Source organism: Myotis brandtii, unplaced genomic scaffold (assembly GCF_000412655.1).
Source record: "Myotis brandtii unplaced genomic scaffold, ASM41265v1 scaffold735, whole genome shotgun sequence".
Classification (NCBI taxonomy): domain Eukaryota; kingdom Metazoa; phylum Chordata; class Mammalia; order Chiroptera; family Vespertilionidae; genus Myotis; species Myotis brandtii.
The window spans coordinates 1252876-1270833 of record NW_005370916.1 but is presented as its reverse complement, the minus strand read 5'-3'; the positions used below and the strand labels follow the sequence as shown (position 1 = coordinate 1270833).

The 17958-nt window shown below is 56.8% G+C and overlaps 1 protein-coding gene across 8 annotated transcripts in view; it reads left to right on the top strand.

Moving 5' to 3' along the window:
* PALD1 (phosphatase domain containing, paladin 1) overlaps nucleotides 1-17958 on the top strand; it is a 56077-nt gene that overhangs the window by 27592 nt on the left and 10527 nt on the right. For 7 of the 8 annotated variants that reach the window (XM_014530373.1, XM_005882709.2, XM_005882710.2 and 4 more), the window contains 16 exons: nucleotides 91-193; nucleotides 1686-1865; nucleotides 3321-3485; nucleotides 4255-4415; nucleotides 4587-4662; nucleotides 5733-5884; nucleotides 6184-6283; nucleotides 6486-6590; nucleotides 8587-8682; nucleotides 9083-9211; nucleotides 9606-9722; nucleotides 9808-9963; nucleotides 10284-10466; nucleotides 11595-11735; nucleotides 11968-12039; nucleotides 15855-15995. In XM_014530373.1, the coding sequence (XP_014385859.1) occupies nucleotides 91-193; nucleotides 1686-1865; nucleotides 3321-3485; nucleotides 4255-4415; nucleotides 4587-4662; nucleotides 5733-5884; nucleotides 6184-6283; nucleotides 6486-6590; nucleotides 8587-8682; nucleotides 9083-9211; nucleotides 9606-9722; nucleotides 9808-9963; nucleotides 10284-10466; nucleotides 11595-11735; nucleotides 11968-12039; nucleotides 15855-15995 (2077 nt within the window). Of the gene's footprint in view, nucleotides 1-90; nucleotides 194-1685; nucleotides 1866-3320; nucleotides 3486-4254; nucleotides 4416-4586; nucleotides 4663-5732; nucleotides 5885-6183; nucleotides 6284-6485; nucleotides 6591-8586; nucleotides 8683-9082; nucleotides 9212-9605; nucleotides 9723-9807; nucleotides 9964-10283; nucleotides 10467-11594; nucleotides 11736-11967; nucleotides 12040-13032; nucleotides 13059-15854; nucleotides 15996-17958 lie in introns of those variants that run through there. The other variant, XM_014530374.1, reaches the window with a different exon arrangement.

Genomic DNA, 17958 nt, shown 5'->3' with positions numbered 1-17958 from the left:
GGGGTGGTCCTGCTGTGGGGTCAGGTGAGGATGGAGTGGACTCTGGCTGCGGAGGTTACCTGACTTGGTCTCCATCTGTAACCCTGGCAGGTACAACTGCAAGGAGGAGTTCCAGATCCATGATGAGTTGCTCAAGGCCCATTACACGCTGGGCCGGCTCTCGGATGCTACTCCTGAGCACTATCTGGTGCAGGTGAGGTCAGGCCCTACCCTTCCTCCCTCTTCCGGCTTCTCTCCGCCCCTCCTGTTCTTTAGGTTCTCTCCCTAATCTCTTCTGCCTCCCCACTGTCCCCTTCTCTGTTTCACTGCCTCATTCCACCTTCCAGGGTCCCAATCCCACTTCCTCGGACCCATTTGTTTTCTGGGGCCCATTCGTCCTGCCCTATGGAACCCCTGCTCTTCTCTCTCCATCCATCCCCTGCCTGGCCCCAGCATGCCCACACCCTCTCCGTTGGAGCACCAGGGAGAATATAGACGAGGACAAAGGTCCCTAGGCCAGGACTGCTGCCCCTAGGGTGGCTGGCCATCTCCCTCCCCTTCTCTTTCGAAGTTTCCAACCTTCTCTGGCTTAGCTGATTTTGTTTTTTTTTGCCTTAAATATCCCCTAGAAAGTAAAGCACACAAGGACAGATGACTTTTCATCTCCTTGTTCACTGCTGTAGCCCCAGCCTCAGAACAATGGAGGTCCTCAGGAAAGGGTCAATGAATGGAGGACGGAATGAAAAATCGTGACAACTGTTGGCTGACAGAGTAGCTGAGGATTTCTGGCACCTGGAAGAACTGGTCCTAGCTGTCAGTCAGCAGTGCGGGTGTGGGGCACGGGGGTAGATGTGGACCTCAGGGTTCCCTTTTGCCCAGGAATGAGCTCTTCTAGTTCCCGCTGCTCTCCCCTGATGTCCAGTATCCTTTCCTCTTTTCTCTGTAGTCATGGCATTCATTCATTCACTCCAGGTGGGGAGGGGAGAGACCTGCCCTTCCTCAGAACTGCCGGGCCCTAGGGAAGGGCCAGGACAGCCTTCCTCTAGGTCAGTCATGGCGAACCTTTTGAGCTCGGCGTGCCAGCATTTTGAAAAACCCTAACTTAACTCTGGTGCCGTGTCACATATAGAAATTTTTTGATATTTGCAACCATAGTAAAACAAAGACTTATATTTTTGATATTTATTTTAAATATTTAAATGCCATTTAACAAAGAAAAATCAACCAAAAAAATGAGTTCGCGTGTCACCTCTGACACGCGTGTCATAGGTTCGCCATCACTGCTCTAGGTGATTCCCGTGGTCCCGGCTGTGACTCCCACTCTGGCCTCTTCTCCAGACCCTTCCTCCGCCTCCCAGGGAGTTGTGGGTCCACCCTAGAGCCAGCTCTAGTTTCCTGCTCCTGTAATGCCTCTTCATGTTCTCCTTCTTCAAGGCCGGCTCAGATGCCAACACCTGCACGAAACCTTTTCAGATTCTCACTCAAGAGGAGCTGTATTTTCTTTCCTCTGACTCTGTGACCCCCTTCCTGGGATCACAGATGGTCACGTATCTCGTCTGTTTTTTCTGTGAGCCTGCAGCAGCTTGAGGACCGTGTCCCCTCCCCATCTCCCCGATCCCCACCTCCTGGGGCCTGGGACAGAGCCCTGCCTGTAGAAGATGCCCCTGGGTCATCTCAGTGTCCCCCTCTGGCTCTTCCACTGCCAGGGACGCTACTTCCTGGTGCGGGATGTTGCTGAGAAGATGGACCTGCTGGGCACCCTGCGGAGCTGTGGGGCCCCCAACTTCCGGCAAGTGCGGGGCGGGCTCACCGTGTTTGGCATGGGACAGCCCAGCCTCTCGGGGTTCAGGCAGGTCCTCCAGAAACTCCAGAAGGACGGACACAAGGTAAGCATGGTCCTTTTTCAGGCAGGGGCTAGCCCCCCAAATCTGGGGAAAGGGGCTCCTGGGAGAGGCAACTTCAGAAGCTTTGGAGGGTCCTGGCCACATGATGGGGAGGGCGCTGGCGACCTGGACCAGGCCCTACCAGGCCTTAATCACCATGACGGTCTTTGTGGTCAGCATGGGTAGAAATTCTGAGCAAATGTTTATTGCATGATCCTGGGTGGACATTGGAGCCTCGAGGTCAGAAGCCCCTGTACACCCCACTCTGAGAGCCTCAGAGAAAGTGAGGAGGGTGATGGGATGACAAGAGGGGCCAGGTCATAACGAGAGAGTCACAGGATGTTGATCACGGCTAACACTTATAGCCTCACGTCAACCCAAAAGGGCAGGGAAGTTATTCTCCCATTTATAGAGGGGAAACTGAGATCCAGAGGGGATTAGTGACACAGCTCCTGAGTGGTGTCTCAGGACCCAAACCCAGACATATCTGGAATTCTAAGAGCCTATCTTTTTATTTTTTGTTAATCCTCACCCAAGGATTCCATTGATTTTTTAGAGAGAGTGGAAGGAGAGAGGGAGGGGGGGAGAGAGAGAAAGAGAGAGAGAGAGAGGAGAGAGAAACATGCCATGAGAGAGACACATCAATTGGTTGCTTCTGAACTCGCCCCGACCAGGGCCAGGAATCGAACCTGCAACCCGGGTGTGTGTCCTTGACCAGGAATCAAACCGCAACCCTTTGGTGTGTGGGCTGATGCTCTAACCACCGTCCAGGGCTCTAAGTGCCTGCTTTTAATGACTCTTCTCTCCTGCCTGCAGTTGAGGTGGGGTTTTGTCTCCAGAACAGAGGCTGAGGGTCCAAAGTGATTTCAGGCTCTTCGACATGGGGTGTCTGATTTGACATGGGGTGTAGATGGAGAGTTTTTGAGTGAACCAGAGTGGGATGGGGTGTTAGTGGTGGTCAGATCCCATCTTCCCATCTTGACCGCTGGTTCCTCAGGGTGGGGTCTCCCCACTATCTCCCTCCGTCTGTACGATGCACAGTGAATGAATGATTGCATTGTGGGTGAGGGCATTCATTTCTTCAACTGATGCTATCAAGCCCTTGATTGATCCAGGGCTCTGTGCTAGGAGCTGCAGAGACCAGGATGTGATTCTACCTGTGAGGAACCTGTAATCCACGAAAGGAGAAAAGATGTGTTCGTTGATAATGTTACTACAAAGGGGGGTTAACATTACGAAGTTCAGAGGGAGGACTATTGGCCCTGAGAGGAAGGGAGGGTCGGGAGCGGGTGGCATTTGGTCTGAGCTTTGCTTCCTGGGCAGGAGTCAGGTCTCAGGGACACAGTGGGGTGAAGAGCCCTTGAAGAGGGGAACGGCCTGCTCAAAGGCCTGGGGGAGGGGCAGTGGATTGGAGTCCCTGCCCGACTGGGGTGACCTCCTTCCTCGGGCTCCCGGCAGGAGTGCATCGTCTTCTGTGTGCGGGAGGAGCCCGTGCTGTTCCTTCGAGCGGAGGAGGACTTTGTGCCCTACACACCTCGCGACAAGCGGAACCTCCACGAGAACCTCCAGGGCCTGGGGCCCGGGGTCCAGGCAGAGAGCTTGGAGCTGGCCATCCGGAAAGAGGTGAGGGCCACTGGTGTGGGCGGGGCCCCTCCTGCTAGGTCTTGGGCAGCTGAGATGACCCCAGACCACAGCTCAGCGCTGCTCTCACTGTCTAGTACTTGCCCATCTTCCTGCCCTGCTTGGGCCAGTGGCTGGCTACAGGGCCGGCTCACTAGCAGCCAGAGGAAGGACCTCCTATTCCCAGCGCTGTTTGCCCTGCCTCTTTCCCACACTGCTTTGCTCCCCCACACTCAGCATCCTTATTAGAAAAAGGTCTGGTGGGGCGAAAGCACTCGGCTAGGAGCCTGAGACTGAGTTCAGCCCCGTGAGCTCTGAGCCCTGGGGTGGGTCACTTCTCTCTTGGGACTGTTGGTTTCTGAGGTTCCGCTGTCCACCCTCTACAGGTTTGTCAAGGCCTCAGAGGCTGTTGACAGACCACAGAGGTGTGCCAATAGAGTATGGGGGTCACGGTTCCCCCCAAGGCTTCCACAGGCAGAAACCTAGTCCGGAGAGGCCACTGGTGGCCTCCCATCTCCCTTTCAGGCCTCCTCTCCAGTCCCAGCTGACGGAGTCTGGCCCTGTCCTTCAGTCTGGTGGCTTAGCTAGCTCCTGCTGTCTGCTGGGCAGAGCCCTTCCCCTGACCCCAGGGCCTGGGCAGCTGCCCGTAGGACACGCCGGTCATAGAGAGCACCCTGGCATGGAATCCCCTCTGGGGGATAAGCAGCCTGTCGAGGCCTCTGTGTGGCCTGAAGATCCGTCATGGCCCTCTGGCCCCCACTCCTCCATGCAGATTCACGACTTTGCCCAGCTGAGCGAGAACACGTACCACGTGTACCACAACGTCGAGGACCTTCGGGGGGAGCCCCACGCTGTGGCCATCCGGGGTGAGGATGATGTGCACGTGACCGAGGGGGTGTACAAGCGGCCCTTATTCCTGCAGCCCACCTACAGGTACCGAGGGCCAGCCCTGCAGGGCCCTGGGGTGCTGGGCACGCTGATCTGGGGCTGCTCTCCAGCTGGGCCTCAGCCTCACCAGCTGCAGGTGGGGCTGAATGGAATGCAGGGGTGGGGGATGCCGGGGTGTGTGGCCTGCCTGATGGGCTTCTCCCCCTCCCCTGGCAGGTACCACCGCCTGCCCTTGCCAGAGCAAGGGGCTCCCCTGGAAACCCAGTTTGATGCCTTTGTCAGTGTCATCCGGGTAAGTGGGGTGGAGGGGTGTGGGGAGCACGGAGCTGGGGAGCAAGGGCCTGGAGAGTGGGTCTGTGTAGAGGCCCTGTCTCCATGGAGATGCTCAGGGTAGGTGTGGCCTCTGAGTTGTGGGTGGTGTCGAGTATGATGGGTATGTGTGCATGCGTGTGGGGGTTGTGTGTGTACACGTCTGTGTGTGGGGGCTGTGTGCATCCGTGTGTCTGTGTGGGTGTGTATAGGTACATGCTCGGGTGGCAGGGCCCAGCTGGGTGTCTGGAGGGCCAGCTTTGCTGTGACGAGGCTGCTGACTTGCTGTGTGACCTTGGGCAAATCTGCTAACCTCTCTAGACCTCAAGTTCCTCATTTCTTTACTGGAGCTAAACAGTCTCACCCTCTAGACCAGTGGTTCTTGACCTTCCTAATGCCTCAACCCTTTAATACAGTTCCTCATGTTGTGGTGACCCCCAACCATAAAATTATTTTCGTTGCTACTTCATAACTGTAATTTTGCTACTGTTATGAATCGTAATGTAAATATCTGATATGCAGGATGTATTTTCATTGTTACAAATTGAACATAATTAAAGCATAGTGATTAATCACAAAAACAATATGTAATTATATATGTGTTTTCCGATGGTCTTAGGTGACCTCTGTGAAAGGGTCGTTCGACCCCCAAAGGGGTCGCGACCCACAGGTTGAGAACCGCTGCACTAGACTCTTCTGGTACTTCCTGAGTCCTGGTGGTTCTCTCCCAATGCCTTCAGGGGTCCCCTTACTTAATCCACATCTCACAGGGCTGTGAGGTGCGGCCCTGTCCCCCCGAGTGGGGCTCAGTTCCAGAGCCAGTGCCTTGGTCTCCCCCTGGGTCTGGGAAGGAGCAGAGCCTGGGCTCCCGGGGCAGGTGGAGCAGATCGGGCCTTGGGGTTTGGCTAAACGGGCTGAGCTTCCTGTCTGCCCGCCACTTGCTGCAGACTGGGGTGGGGGTGGGCCTGGGTCACGACCTCTTACCCCCACCAGCTCCTCAGCCGAGGGGTGTCTGGGTCGTGCTGTGACATGCTCTCCATGGTCCTTCCCCAGGAGACCCCCAGCCTGCTGCTGCTCCGAGATGCCCACGGGCCTCCCCCTGCCCTCCTCTTCAGCTGCCAGACAGGTGTGGGCAGGACCAACCTGGGCATGGTCCTGGGGACCCTCGTGCTGTTTCACCAGAGTGGGACTGCCTCCGGGCCTGAGTGAGTGGAGAGGGCAGGGCCCCAGGGACGCGTCGGGGGCTCGGAGCCAGAGCTGGAAACGGGTAGCTGGGGTTCGTGTCCGGGTTTGCTGCAGACTTGCAGGGTGACCTGGAGAAAGTCACTTGACTTTTCTGGGCCTCAGTTTCCCCAGTGGGGAAAATGCCCCTTGCTCCCCCGTCCCTGCCTCCCCAACTTGAAAGGAGGACTTGGAGCCTGGAGCCTCTCAGCGGCCATACAAATGGGAGGTCACAGCAGGGCCATCCTGTGGCGCTGAGGATGCTCCTGCCCCTTCCTGTCAGGGCTGTCCCTGCGAAGACCAAGCCTCTGCCCATGGAGCAGCTCCAGGTGGTCCAGAGCTTCCTCCACGCGGTGCCCCAGGGCAGGAAGATGGTGGAGGAGGTGAGCAAGGGGGCTGGGCACGGGCAGCGCAGGGAGCATTCACACCCTCACGGTGGGGTCCCTTCCTCCCCGGGGACCCCCTGCTCTCATTCATGGCTAATCATTCTCTTTACCCCCTTCTCTTCTGTCTGCCACCCTCTTCCCTTGGCCCTGCGCCCTCCCTGCTACTGTCCGCTTGCCCCTGCCCTGGTCCTGGCACCAGGTGGACAGAGCCATCACTGCCTGTGCTGAGCTGCACGACCTGAAGGAAGTAGTGTTAAAACACCAGAGGAAGCTGGACCATGTCCGGCCCGAGAGCCCGGCCCAGGTGAGGCGTGGAGGACGGAGAGCAGCCGCGTTTGCGTGAACCCGCAGCCTCATTTGTCAGCCCTGTGCGCTGGCTTCTTTCATCCTGACGTGTCCGGGTGCTGCCTCTCAGGAGGAGAGCGGTTTGCAGAGGAAGGGGCGAGGGGGGCGGGATGCAGGAAGGACGGAAGGAAGAGGGAAGTTTACTCTCCCTGACCAGGTCCCCTCGCTGCAGAATAAACAGGATAGAGGAAGGGGCTGCCGGCAGGGTGCTGGGCCTCTGGACCCAGATACTTCCCAGAATGCTCGTGGCTCTCCCCCAAATAAAACCTTGGCCCTTCTTCAGGACGGCCGGGGCTGGGTCCAGCCTGCCGCCTCTGGGAGCGTGATGGCTCTGCGCTGTCTCAGCAGGCCTGTCCCCACTCTCTGGGGAGAGGGCGCTGGGCAGTGTTTGCAAACGGTGTGTGGAAAGAATCTGAAGCTGCAGAGCTTTTTTCTTCTTTAACACTTTAAAAGCATCTTTAAAAAGCAGCGTTAGATTATGGAAAATTGAGAAATGAGAGAAGGAAACGCTAATAATCCCAGCAGAGCTGCTGCGAGCACTCTGGGCCGGGTTCTTTCATCTTTCACGTTCTTGTGCAGGTTGCCCCAGCACGCGGTTTGCATCCTGCGTATTTTGTTGGTCTTTCCCCTGCTCATACCTGCTCGTGGTCACTGAGAATGTTCTGGGCTGCGTAGCTTAAGCTCATGGCATGGTTCAGCATCATTGGGCCGACAGGTTAAGAGCATGATGGCCAGGGTCCGGTCCTGGCTCTGCCACACACAGGCGTGTGGCTGTGGGCGAGGGGCCACGGATGGTAACGACCCACAGGGCTGTTGTGAAGAGCAGGTCAGATCAGACCCATAGAGCGCTTAGCCGGGGACCTGACACAGGCAGGTGTTCCCACAGTCACCGGCCATGGTTTATGACAGGCCCCTTCTCGTTGCACAGTCGAGTCACTTCTCATTCCCTGTCCTTGTCAACACTGTTGTGCCAAGCAGCTTTGTGACAACGGGCTTTCACGCCCGTAGGATTTTCCTCCCTTAGTCTGGAGTAGGTGCTGGGACACGGCGGCCCCGGGCCCGACGCAGCCCCCGCCTGCTTTGGTAAATGCGTTTTCCTGGGGCTGGTCTCGCCCCTCGCTCTGCGCTGTCTCTGGCTCTTCCGCTGCAGCGGTGGCGCTGAACAGAGACCGTCGGCCTGCAAACCTGGAGTCCTTACTGCTCGGCCTTTTATAGAAGTAGTCGTTTGTTGACCTCTATCCTGGATTCCCAGAGATGGAATTAAACTTCACCCAAGGGTCTGGCCTTTCTCTCGGGCCTGTCCCCGTCTCCCTTGCCCTCCGGAGGCCGGTGCTGACCCAGCAGGAGAACCTGATGGCTGAAGGCGAGAGAAGGACCCTGGGGAGTCATGCCCCGCTGACAGCCCCACCCAGAGTGCTGGGCTGGGGTTCGGACCCTGGTTTGGGGACCCAGCTCTGTGACTTTGAGCAAGATCCTTCATTTCTCTGAGCCTCAGTTTCCCCTCTCTAAGTAGGGGTAGCGCTGTCATGAGGGCCTTTTTGTTTTCTTGTAGGGAGGGTCCCAGGCAAAGGGAGGTGAGGGCCTCTGGCTCAGGGGAGATGCTGATACACGTGCTGCTTCAGCACAGAGGGGGTGCTGCCCTCGTGGAGGCGCTGGAGCCGTCGGGGAGCCCCCGCCTGTCTCTGGGCTCAGAGCCCGTGGGGGAGGAAGACCCTGCTTGGGGAACTGTAGTGCCTGCCGAAGCCACCGCAGCTCTCCCTGCACCTGGGTTACCTGCTTCAGGGGGCAGGTGAGATGCTTGGAAGGACTCCCAGCTGGCAGAACTGTGTGAAGGGAGAGGTAGACTGTCTTCTGGGATTTCTGAGGCTTCACTCCTGCCCTTCCTGGGTGGGGTTGTGGGGCCAGAGCAGCCCCATCTTTACCTCCCCAACCTCCCTCCTGTCCCCTCCTCTCAGGGAAGCAGCAGCCAGCAGGGTGTCCGGCAGAGGGCCCTGCAGAGCCTGGAGCGATACTTCTACCTGATCCTGTTTAACTACTATCTGCATGAGCAGGTGGGGCCCGGGGTGAGAGGCCCCTCCAGCCTCCCACAGTGACAGGCATGGGGTCAGCGAGGGCCCCTGTGGGATTAGGGAGCAGAGTTGGGGACACGTATGTTGGTTCCAGAGGAAGGCAGGTGTGGGGGATGCAAGGGGAGACCCAGGTAGGGGGTGGTCCCTGAGGAAAGGGAGGACCCACCTCTCGCCCCTGGGCCCGTCTTGGTACCCTTAGCCAGGGCTTTGGGGCCCAGAAAGATCTTGCTTTGGACGGCCTGGTCCTTGCTCCCCACCCTCTCCTCCATGCCCTGGGCCATCATGGGTGTTTCCTGGGACTCCCCCACCCTGGGGCAGGCAGGGAGGGCTCAGGGTGGCCCTGCGCCCCTGAACTCCCATCCCTCTTTGCCTTGGGCTGCAGTACCTGCTGGCCTTTGCCCTCAGTTTCAGCCGCTGGCTGTGTGCCCACCCTGAGCTGTACCGCCTGCCTGTGACACTGAGCTCAGCGGGGCCCATGGCCCCTGGGGACCTCATCGCCAAGGGCTCCCTGGTGAGTGTGGCTGTCTGCCTGGGGAAGTGGGAATGTGTGGGGCTGGCCTTTGATTCCTGCGGGGTTCAGGGAAGCATCACCCTCATAGAGGCAAAGGGGTGACAGCCAGTGGGTGTGGAATCTTCTTGTGAGTGTCATGGGGTCATTCTCCTCCGTCTCACACTGAGGGGTCTGGGCAGGGTGTCAGGAGACCTAGTTCTAGAGTCTTTGCCACCAGCCTCTCCCCTGTGCGCCTCGGCGTCCTCATCTGGAGAGCGGGCCCTGTCGGCCTCCTTGCCGGGGCAGCGACGAAGCTCTGAGTGTGAAGTGCTGTCCCCCCTTCCGCTGCCCCCTGGGGCTGGTTCTGAGCCTCTCAGTGCTGCTGTGAGTACCAGGCTTGCTGCTCTCCCTACAGAGGGCGGATGATCTCGTCTCCCCAGACGCACTCAGCACCATCAAAGAGATGGACGTGGCCAACTTCCGGCGGGTGTCCCGAATGCCCATCTACGGCACAGCCCAGCCCAGCGCCAAGGTGACCACCCCAGCTGGCCTGGGCCCATTTGAGGGGTGGAGAAGGGAGGGGAAGCCCTTCTGCTGACCTCCCTCTGTCCCTGCAGGCCCTGGGGAGTATCCTGGCCTACCTGACTGATGCCAAGAGGAAGCTGCGGCAGGTCGTTTGGGTCAACCTGAGGGAGGAGGCTGTGCTGGAGTGTGACGGGCACACCCACAGCCTGCGGTGGCCTGGGCCCCCCATGGCCACTGAGCAATTGGAGGTGAGGCCCTTCTGCCTTCTACACACCTCTAGCTTGGAGGCCTTCTGGGGAGTTGGCCTGGGAGGGTCCGTAGAAGGTCCCATGCTCCTATTGTACAGATGGAGAAACTGAGGCCCCCAAGGGTCAGGGAGTGGATGATTCAGGATTCCCGCCATGGGTTTGGTTTATGATCCCTGAGGCTCAGAAAGGGCAGGCATGGGTCCGGGCAGCCATGGGTCCGGAAGCCAGGACTGGTCCTGGCCCTAGCAGACTCTGGTCTTTCAGGTCTGGCCTGGAGGCTGCCTCAGTGGCCTGTGTGCCCTCTGTCCCCCCCTCCCTAGAACCTGGAGACCCAGCTGAAGGCCCACCTGAGCGTGCCTCCCGCAGGCACGGAGGGCCCACGGACCCACAGGTTCCAGACGTGCCTCACCATGCAGGAGGTCTTCAGCCAGCACCGCGGGGCCTGCCCCGGCCTCACCTACCACCGCATCCCCGTGCCAGACTTCTGTGCCCCCCGCGAGGAGGTGAGGGGCCAGGCAGGCAAGGCCGCTTCCCCTCTGGCCTGGGCCTTGGCTATGGCCAGGCTCTGCTGAGGGACTGGGAGCTTGTGCCACAAGGTTTTAGATTTGGCTCAGGTGGTTTATTCACATCCCTTCCCAGCTTGGCATTTGCATGCACGTGTGTGTGTACATGTGTGTTTATTATATGTTGTAGGTGTGTATGAGGGTGAGCATGTGCATGGTGTTTGTGGTATATGTGTGTTGGGGGACTGGAGTGGGTGTCATGTGGAGTGGGTCTCTGTGTGTGGTGTGTGTATCTTAATGGTGTCTGTGATGGATGTCTTACCTTTTCTGGGGGACAAGTGTAGAGAGTGTGTCTTTTGGGGAAATATGTGGCGTGGTGTGTGTCTGGGCTTTGTGGAGGAGGGTGTTGTGGGATGCTGTGTGTCACTGAGGGGTTTGTGTGCGTGTGGCTTCTGTAGGTTTGTGACACATGTGTCTTTGTGGATGTCTGTGTAGTGTGTCTTTAAGGTGCGTGGGTACGTCTGTGTGGTGTGTGCGTCCAGCGTGTATTGTGTGAGGGTCGCTGTGTGCCTGTGATACCTCGGTTGTTTGGGTGCCGTGTCTGTGTGGGTCTCTGCAGTGTGCGGAGGGGGGCCTGATAGGAGGTGATGGGGCCTGGGTTTCCTCTCTCACTTTGTTCTGTGGGTCTGGTTGTCTGTAGTTTGTCGCCCCCTGGGGGCCGTGCGCTGCAATGATCCGCTGCGGTTGGGAGCTGGGTTGTTGGGTGCTCCTCAGATGTGGGCAGCAGAGCAGGGGGTCCATGCGTGGCCTGGGGCGCAGCACATCGGAGTGCGTGCACATGTGCGTGTTCTGCCTGGTGGGCGGCGGGCAACAGAAGCCCAGATTTGTGCATGTGTCTGTCTGCTCAAATGTCCGTCCTGGTCCTGGGGTGGGGATTATGCTGCACACGGGCTGTTGACGTGCACGTGGTCTTGTGTGTACTGCAGTGAGTTGAGTGTGTGTATACAGGTTGTGAGCCTGACACAGAGCCTGGCATCGGGTGAGCACTCCCTTTTGGGGGGTGCGCCACCCCTGGAGTCTGTGCAGCCAGGAGCACCCACTGACTCAGACCTTGGTCTCCCCACGCAGGATTTTGACCGGCTGTTTGAGGTCCTGCGAGGCGCCCTCACCAAGGACTCGGGCTCCGGCTTCGTGTTCAGCTGCCTCAGCGGCCAGGGCCGGACCACGACGGCCATGGTGGTGGCTGTGCTCGCCTTCTGGCACGTCCGAGTATGTGAGGCCAGCGTGAGGGCAGCGGTCCGCCCAGGCAGCATGGGCACTGGGTGCCTGGGGACGCTGGCTGTGCCAGGAGGGTGTAGGGGTAGAGCTGATGCCTGGTGTGTCCACCCATCCTGGGCAGAGGGCAGTGGGGCTGGCAGACCCCTGGCAAGGGGCTCGTGGCATGAGGGAGAAGGGCAGCCTGGGAAGGAGTGCGCCCATCCCAGCAGCTGTCCTCCCTCAGGGCTTCCCCGAGGTGGTGGAGGAGGAACTCGTGAGTGTGCCTGATGCCAAATTCACCAAGGGGGAGTTTGAGGTGAGCATGCCCTATACGGTCCCCGGGGGGACACCTGGGGGAGGGAGAGGGCGCGTCTTGCTGGCAGGTCGGGAGGAATTTTCAGAGCTCTTAACGCTGTTTCCTTCTTCCACCTCATCACATCAGTGCTTCTCTGTTCCCATTTCACAGATGAGCAAACCAAGGCATGGGGCAGCTTGGCTCTGGGGCCCTGGCAGATGACCATTGGGGATGAGGGGCCTGGACCCCCCTCATCCTGCTTACCCCTATTGCTGGGCGACTGTATGCCCCGAGGGAGTCCACGGGCCACCTTCTTGTCTGGGTAGCATTGGCAATCCCCTCATAGGCACCTGGGACCCAGCTGTGGTTGGAGACTTTGGTGCGGGGCTCTGGCCTGCCCAACCCCAACCCCATTTCAGTTCAGGACACTGGATGGACGGCCACTGACATTCCCCATGTATTGTACACCTACCGCAAACATGTCGTCTTCCTAGACACCTGGCAAGTAGGTGGCCATGTCTCCCTCTTACAGGTGGGGAATGTGGAATTCAGAGTTGTCACGTGGCTGCCTGGTGTCAGCATTGTGGTTGGCTCCTGCCTACCTGGCCAGCCCAGCCACACGCCCCTCCCTGCTGGCCTGCCACCCTGGCTTCCATGCAGGTCCTCACACTCCAAGCTCTTTCAGCTTCCGGGCCTTTGCATATGCCGTTCCCTCACCCTGGCCCTCTTCTCTCTTCATTTTCACTGATGCTCTTCTTTTTATGTTTTTATTGTGGTAAAATATACATAGCATAAAATTTACCATTTTAACCATTTTTAAGTGCACAATTCTGTGGCATTAAGTATGTTCTCCTTGTTGCACAACTATCACCACCATCCAGAACTTTTTCATCATCCCAAACTGACTAACCATTCAACAGTCACTCCCCATTCCTCCCTCCCCCCAGTCCCTGGTAACCACTGTTCTATTTTCTATCTCTGAATTTGATTATTCCACGTGCTGCATATGAGTAGAATCATTTATAATACAGCACTTAATAGTAAGTATTTGCCATTTTGTGTCGGTGTATTCCACATAGGATAATGTCTTCAAGTTCATTTATGTTGCGCATGTATTAGAATTTCCTTCCTTTTAAAGGCTGACAAATACCCCATCGGATGCATATACCACATTTTGTTTATCCATCCACGTTTGGCTGTTGTGGATAATGCTTCCGTGAGCATGGGCGTACCAATATCTGTTTGAGTCTGCTGTCAATTCCACAAGTGGAATTGCTGGGCCATATGGTAACTGTACGTTTAACTTTTGAGCACCTGCCATACTGTTTTCCACAGCAGCTACACCATTTTACGTTCCCACCTGCAGGACGCAAGGGTTCCAGTTTCTCCGCACCCTTGCTAACACTTCCTTTTCTATTTTTTTATAACATCCATCCTAGCGAGTCTGGAATGGTACTGCATTGTGGTTGTGATTAGCATTTCTCTAAGAATTACTGATGTTGAGCGTCTTTCATGTGCTGTTTGGCCATTTGTATATCTCCGTGGGGAAACGTCTGTCACGTGCTTTGCCTGTTTTTGATTTGAGCTGTTTCGTTGTTGAGCTGTAGGAATTCTTTTTACGTTCTGGATATCAATCCCTCATCGGCTATGTGACTTGTAAGTGTTTTCTTCCATTCTGTGGATTGCCTTTTTACACTGTTGATAGTGTCCTTTTCTGCAAAAGTTTTAAAATTTAATGTTCAGTTTGTCTATCTTTTCTTTTGTTGCCCCATGTTCATGTTGTCACATTCAGGTCACTGTTCCATGCAGTGTCATGAAGGTTTTCCTCTGATGTCTTCTAAGAGTTTTATAGTTTAGCTCTTATATTTAGGTCTTGGATCCATTTTGAGTTAATTTTTGTATGTGGTGAAGGCGGGGGTTCAAGTTCATTCCTTGGCATGTGGACACTCAGTTTTCCCAGCACCATTTGTTGAAAAGAATGTCCTTTCCCCACTGAATGGCCTTGCCTCCTGGTCCAAAATCACTTGATTGTATCTGTGAGAGTTTATTTCTAAGTCGAATCCTTCGTCTTGTCAGTCAAATGTGATCTCTTTTCACTCACTCCCGGCGTTTTGCTAGGAGCTGTGTGCACTCTCTTCTTCACCCTTTACAGCCCCCAAGAGTTAGTGCCCTTGTTCCTCTCAATTGACAGGTGAGCTCATCACCCTAGACCAGTGGTCGGCAAACTCATTAGTCAACAGGCCAAATACCAACAGTACAACGATTGAAATTTCTTTTGAGAGCCAGATTTTTTAAACTTAAACTATATAGGTAGGCACATTGTTATTAACTTAATTAGGGTACTCCTAAGGCTTAGGAAGAGCCACACTCAAGGGACCAAAGAGCCGCATGTGGCTCTCGAGCCGCAGTTTGCCGACCACGGCCTTAGATCATATCAGAGAGGTGATGGGGCTGGGGCACAATCTAGGGAGTGGACGTCAGAGCCTGTGTTCCAAAGTTATTTGACCTGAAGATGCCCCTAATCCCCGTCCTCACCCATTCCAAGACATTCCCCTGTCTAGACCAGCTTTCTTTGCAATTAGTTTGGGCCTATCGAGCCCACAGTCCGGCAGGGAGCATCAAATATAATGTGAAGAGGGCTGGAATAGGCATTGGTTCTGAGGGCCGAGGGCGCAACCTGGGGAGCCCAGGAGGGCTTCGTGGAGGAGGTGACATTAGAGTACATTTTAGAAAGATGAGTGAGTTCGTGGATGAGGAGGATTAGTATGCAGAGGAGATCAAGTGTGCAAAAGAGGGAGTCTGGAAAGGACAGGAGCTGTTTAAGGCTGTGATTGGCAAGAATGAAGGAACTGGGCCTGAGGTGGGAGGACCTAGATTGTGAGGACTCTGAAGAGCTACACTCAGTGTTTGACCTTGACCTTGAGGCTAGCAGGGAGGCAGAGGAGGTCGTGATCATTGGGTGTGGGTGGGGGTTAGTTGTGTGGAGGTGGGAGTGGAGAGGAGAGGCGGGGCCTGAGTGAGGAAGGGCTGTGGGACCAGCAGGAGAAGCTCAGTTCTCATTGGTAGGTCTTGGCAAGGAAGGCACCCAGGATGAGCTTGGGCTTCTGGCTGGTGGTGGTGACAGCCAAGGAGATGAAGGGTCCCTGGGGAGGAGCAATTTAGGGGAGAGGCCAGGAGTTCCCTTCATGGAGTTTGAAAAAACTGCAGCTTTCTCCCACTTATATTCTCACAGGCCCTCTCTGGCTCCCAGAGAGGAGGCGGGGCTGCCACCGTGGGATGAGAAGTGATGGAGACCTGGGTTGGTGCTGGCGGTGGGGTTGCCTGATGGACAGAGTTGCCGGGGGGATGACCTGGCGGAAGAGCCCTGCCCTACAGAGGGGCCCTCACAGGCCTGTTTCCCAGGAGTGAAGGGGGCTTACATCAGATGAGTGGGATACAGGCTGGGTTCCCCATAGCTGGGTGTCCCCGAAATGCCTGTGGCCCCTGCAGGGTGAGAGCAGAGCCAGCTGGGCCCCAACATAGGCACATCGCATGCATCGCCTGCTCTACCCACCCCACCAGCCTGCGCACACAGCTTTCTGTTTTGTAGATAAGAGTCTGGAGAAGGTTTTTTTGAAGCAAGGTTTCTACTGCTTAGGAAAGCAAGCACCTTGGGAGCCCTGGCCTCAGAGGTATCCAGGAGCCCTTGTCCCCAGCCCCACCGGAGAGCTGGGGTCAGGGCCTGGGCCTCGAGGCCAGGTGGCCCTGGTGTGGGGTGAGCCTGTTGTTGAGGGTGAGCGCCCCCCCCCCCCGGCACCTTGGTCTTCTCTCTGCTCAGCCCCCCTCCTCTGGCGCAGGTGGTGATGAAGGTGGTCCAGCTGCTGCCCGACGGGCACCGTGTGAAGAAGGAGGTGGACGCAGCGCTGGACATAGTCAGCGAGACCATGACGCCCATGCACTACCACCTGCGGGAAATCATCATCTGCACCTACCGCCAGGTGAGCCCGCCTGAGCCTGTGCACGGCCCAGGATGTGGCCGCTGTGGGCGTGAGGTGGTGAGGCGTCCCTTGGGACCCTCGTGGGCTCTCTCGGTCACACCACCACCTGCTGGAAACAGAGGTGACCCCTGAAATGGAAACACGCCTGGTCCCAACAACCCCCAGTTTGATTCTGGAACACCTGGTGGAGTGTGTGCAGGGGAGCAGGTCAGAGGGCTCCACAGCTGCCCCTTCCTGGCCCAGCACCCTCCTCTGCCCCAGCAGCCAACCAAACTGATGGGACCAGAGGAGCACAGAATTAGGCCGCTCCCAAGGCCCCAGCTAGATTGTGTCTCTTGTTTCTTTTGGGTCTTCATAGTGGGATGGTATGTTGCCACTGGGTGGCAGCCACGCGCTAAGAGACAGCTCCTCTGGCTTTCAAAGGATACGGACAGGGCAGAGCACGGAAGCTTCCAGTTCTCTCTGTAGCTGGAAGCTCAAGGGGTTGAAAGGGATGCCTGGCCCTGCTTCAAGCATCAGAGGTCCCCCCCACACACCCCCTTCCTTAGGCATTCTAGGTATCTCACCCCACCTCACCTCCAAAGCTGACCACCCTTCCCTCCTCTGAGCTCTGCAGCCATGGGTGTCCATTGCGAGGCGCAGAGGGTGGAGCAGGGAGCACCGAGGGGAGAGAGGAGAGGTCCCACAGAGCTGGCCTGGAACAACCCCAGCGTAGTGAGAGCTGGGGGAGGCGCTTCTGGCCGGAGGGGCTGCATGGGCAGAAGCCAGGAGGCTGAACGGCGCAAAGTACACGCAGAGGCAGTGGAGGTGCTGTGGTGCCGATGAACACAGCTGTGTTGGAAGCTCTCAGAGATGATGTTGGACGGGTAAGGTGGCTCTAACGCTGTTGGCCATAGAGAGGGAAGGGTGCCGTGGTTGGGGCCATGTTTAGCAGTGGGTGCCCCTGCTGCCTTTGGATTGTGGAGTATTTCAGTCTGGAGGCAGGAGGAGGAGCCGGTGGAGGGCCCTCCCCCCTCCCCACCACGCCCACCAGCCCCTATTCCAAAGGCCAGGATGGTGCTGACCTTCACCATGGGAGGCTGGTGGTGGTAGTGGCTGCGGGTGGTGGTACCGAAGCAAGATGTAGAGTTATTGCTCAGTGTGGCCACCAGGTGGCCCCGGCGAGCTGAATTTGGACCAAACTCTCAAGGGGCTGAAGAAGGCCTGGGCCTCAGACACACAACCTAACGCAGTCCTTCTCTCCTGGCTGCATGATGATTCACCTGGGAGCTTTAAGAAACACCCATCACTGAACTCCATCCCCAGAGAGTCTGATTCAGTTGGTCCGCTTGGGGCAGAGGATGGATCTTTTACAAAAACTTTCCCTTGGTGAGTCCAGTGTCCCGGCAAGGTTGAGGACACCAGACCCTCTAAGCAGGGGTCCCCTGCCTCAGTGCACGCCAGGGTCTCCTGAAGGCGCGTTAAAATGGGTGCTGCTGTACCCCACCTGGTCTTTGGTTCTGTGGGGCTGGGTGTCCATCAGGCTCCCAGACGATGCTGGTGCTCCGGTCAGGCACGGTCCTTGTCCATCTCGGGGGGAAGCAGCTGGGATTTTTGCTGCCTTGAATGTGTAAATCAGTTTGGGGAGTGTTGCCATCTGAACAACAGTCACTTTTCTGATTCATGAACGGAGATTTTTTCCATTTATTTAGGTCTTCTTTAATGGCCTACATGTTTTATTGCTCTCAGAGTGTAAGTTTTACACTTCTTTTGTTAAATTTATTCCTGCTTTATTGTACTTATGCTTGTGGGGAGCCGGCACGGCCATGGCATACTCAGCCCCAGGGTGCCTTATGTGCCATGCCAGCTCAGCCTGGTTCAGTGACCCTGAGTGGGGGGGTGAAAGGATTGAGAAAAGACAGACAAGAGAATGAAAGCTGGGTCTCGGTGGGACGCTGCTCCCTGATGAGGAGACAGCGCCAGC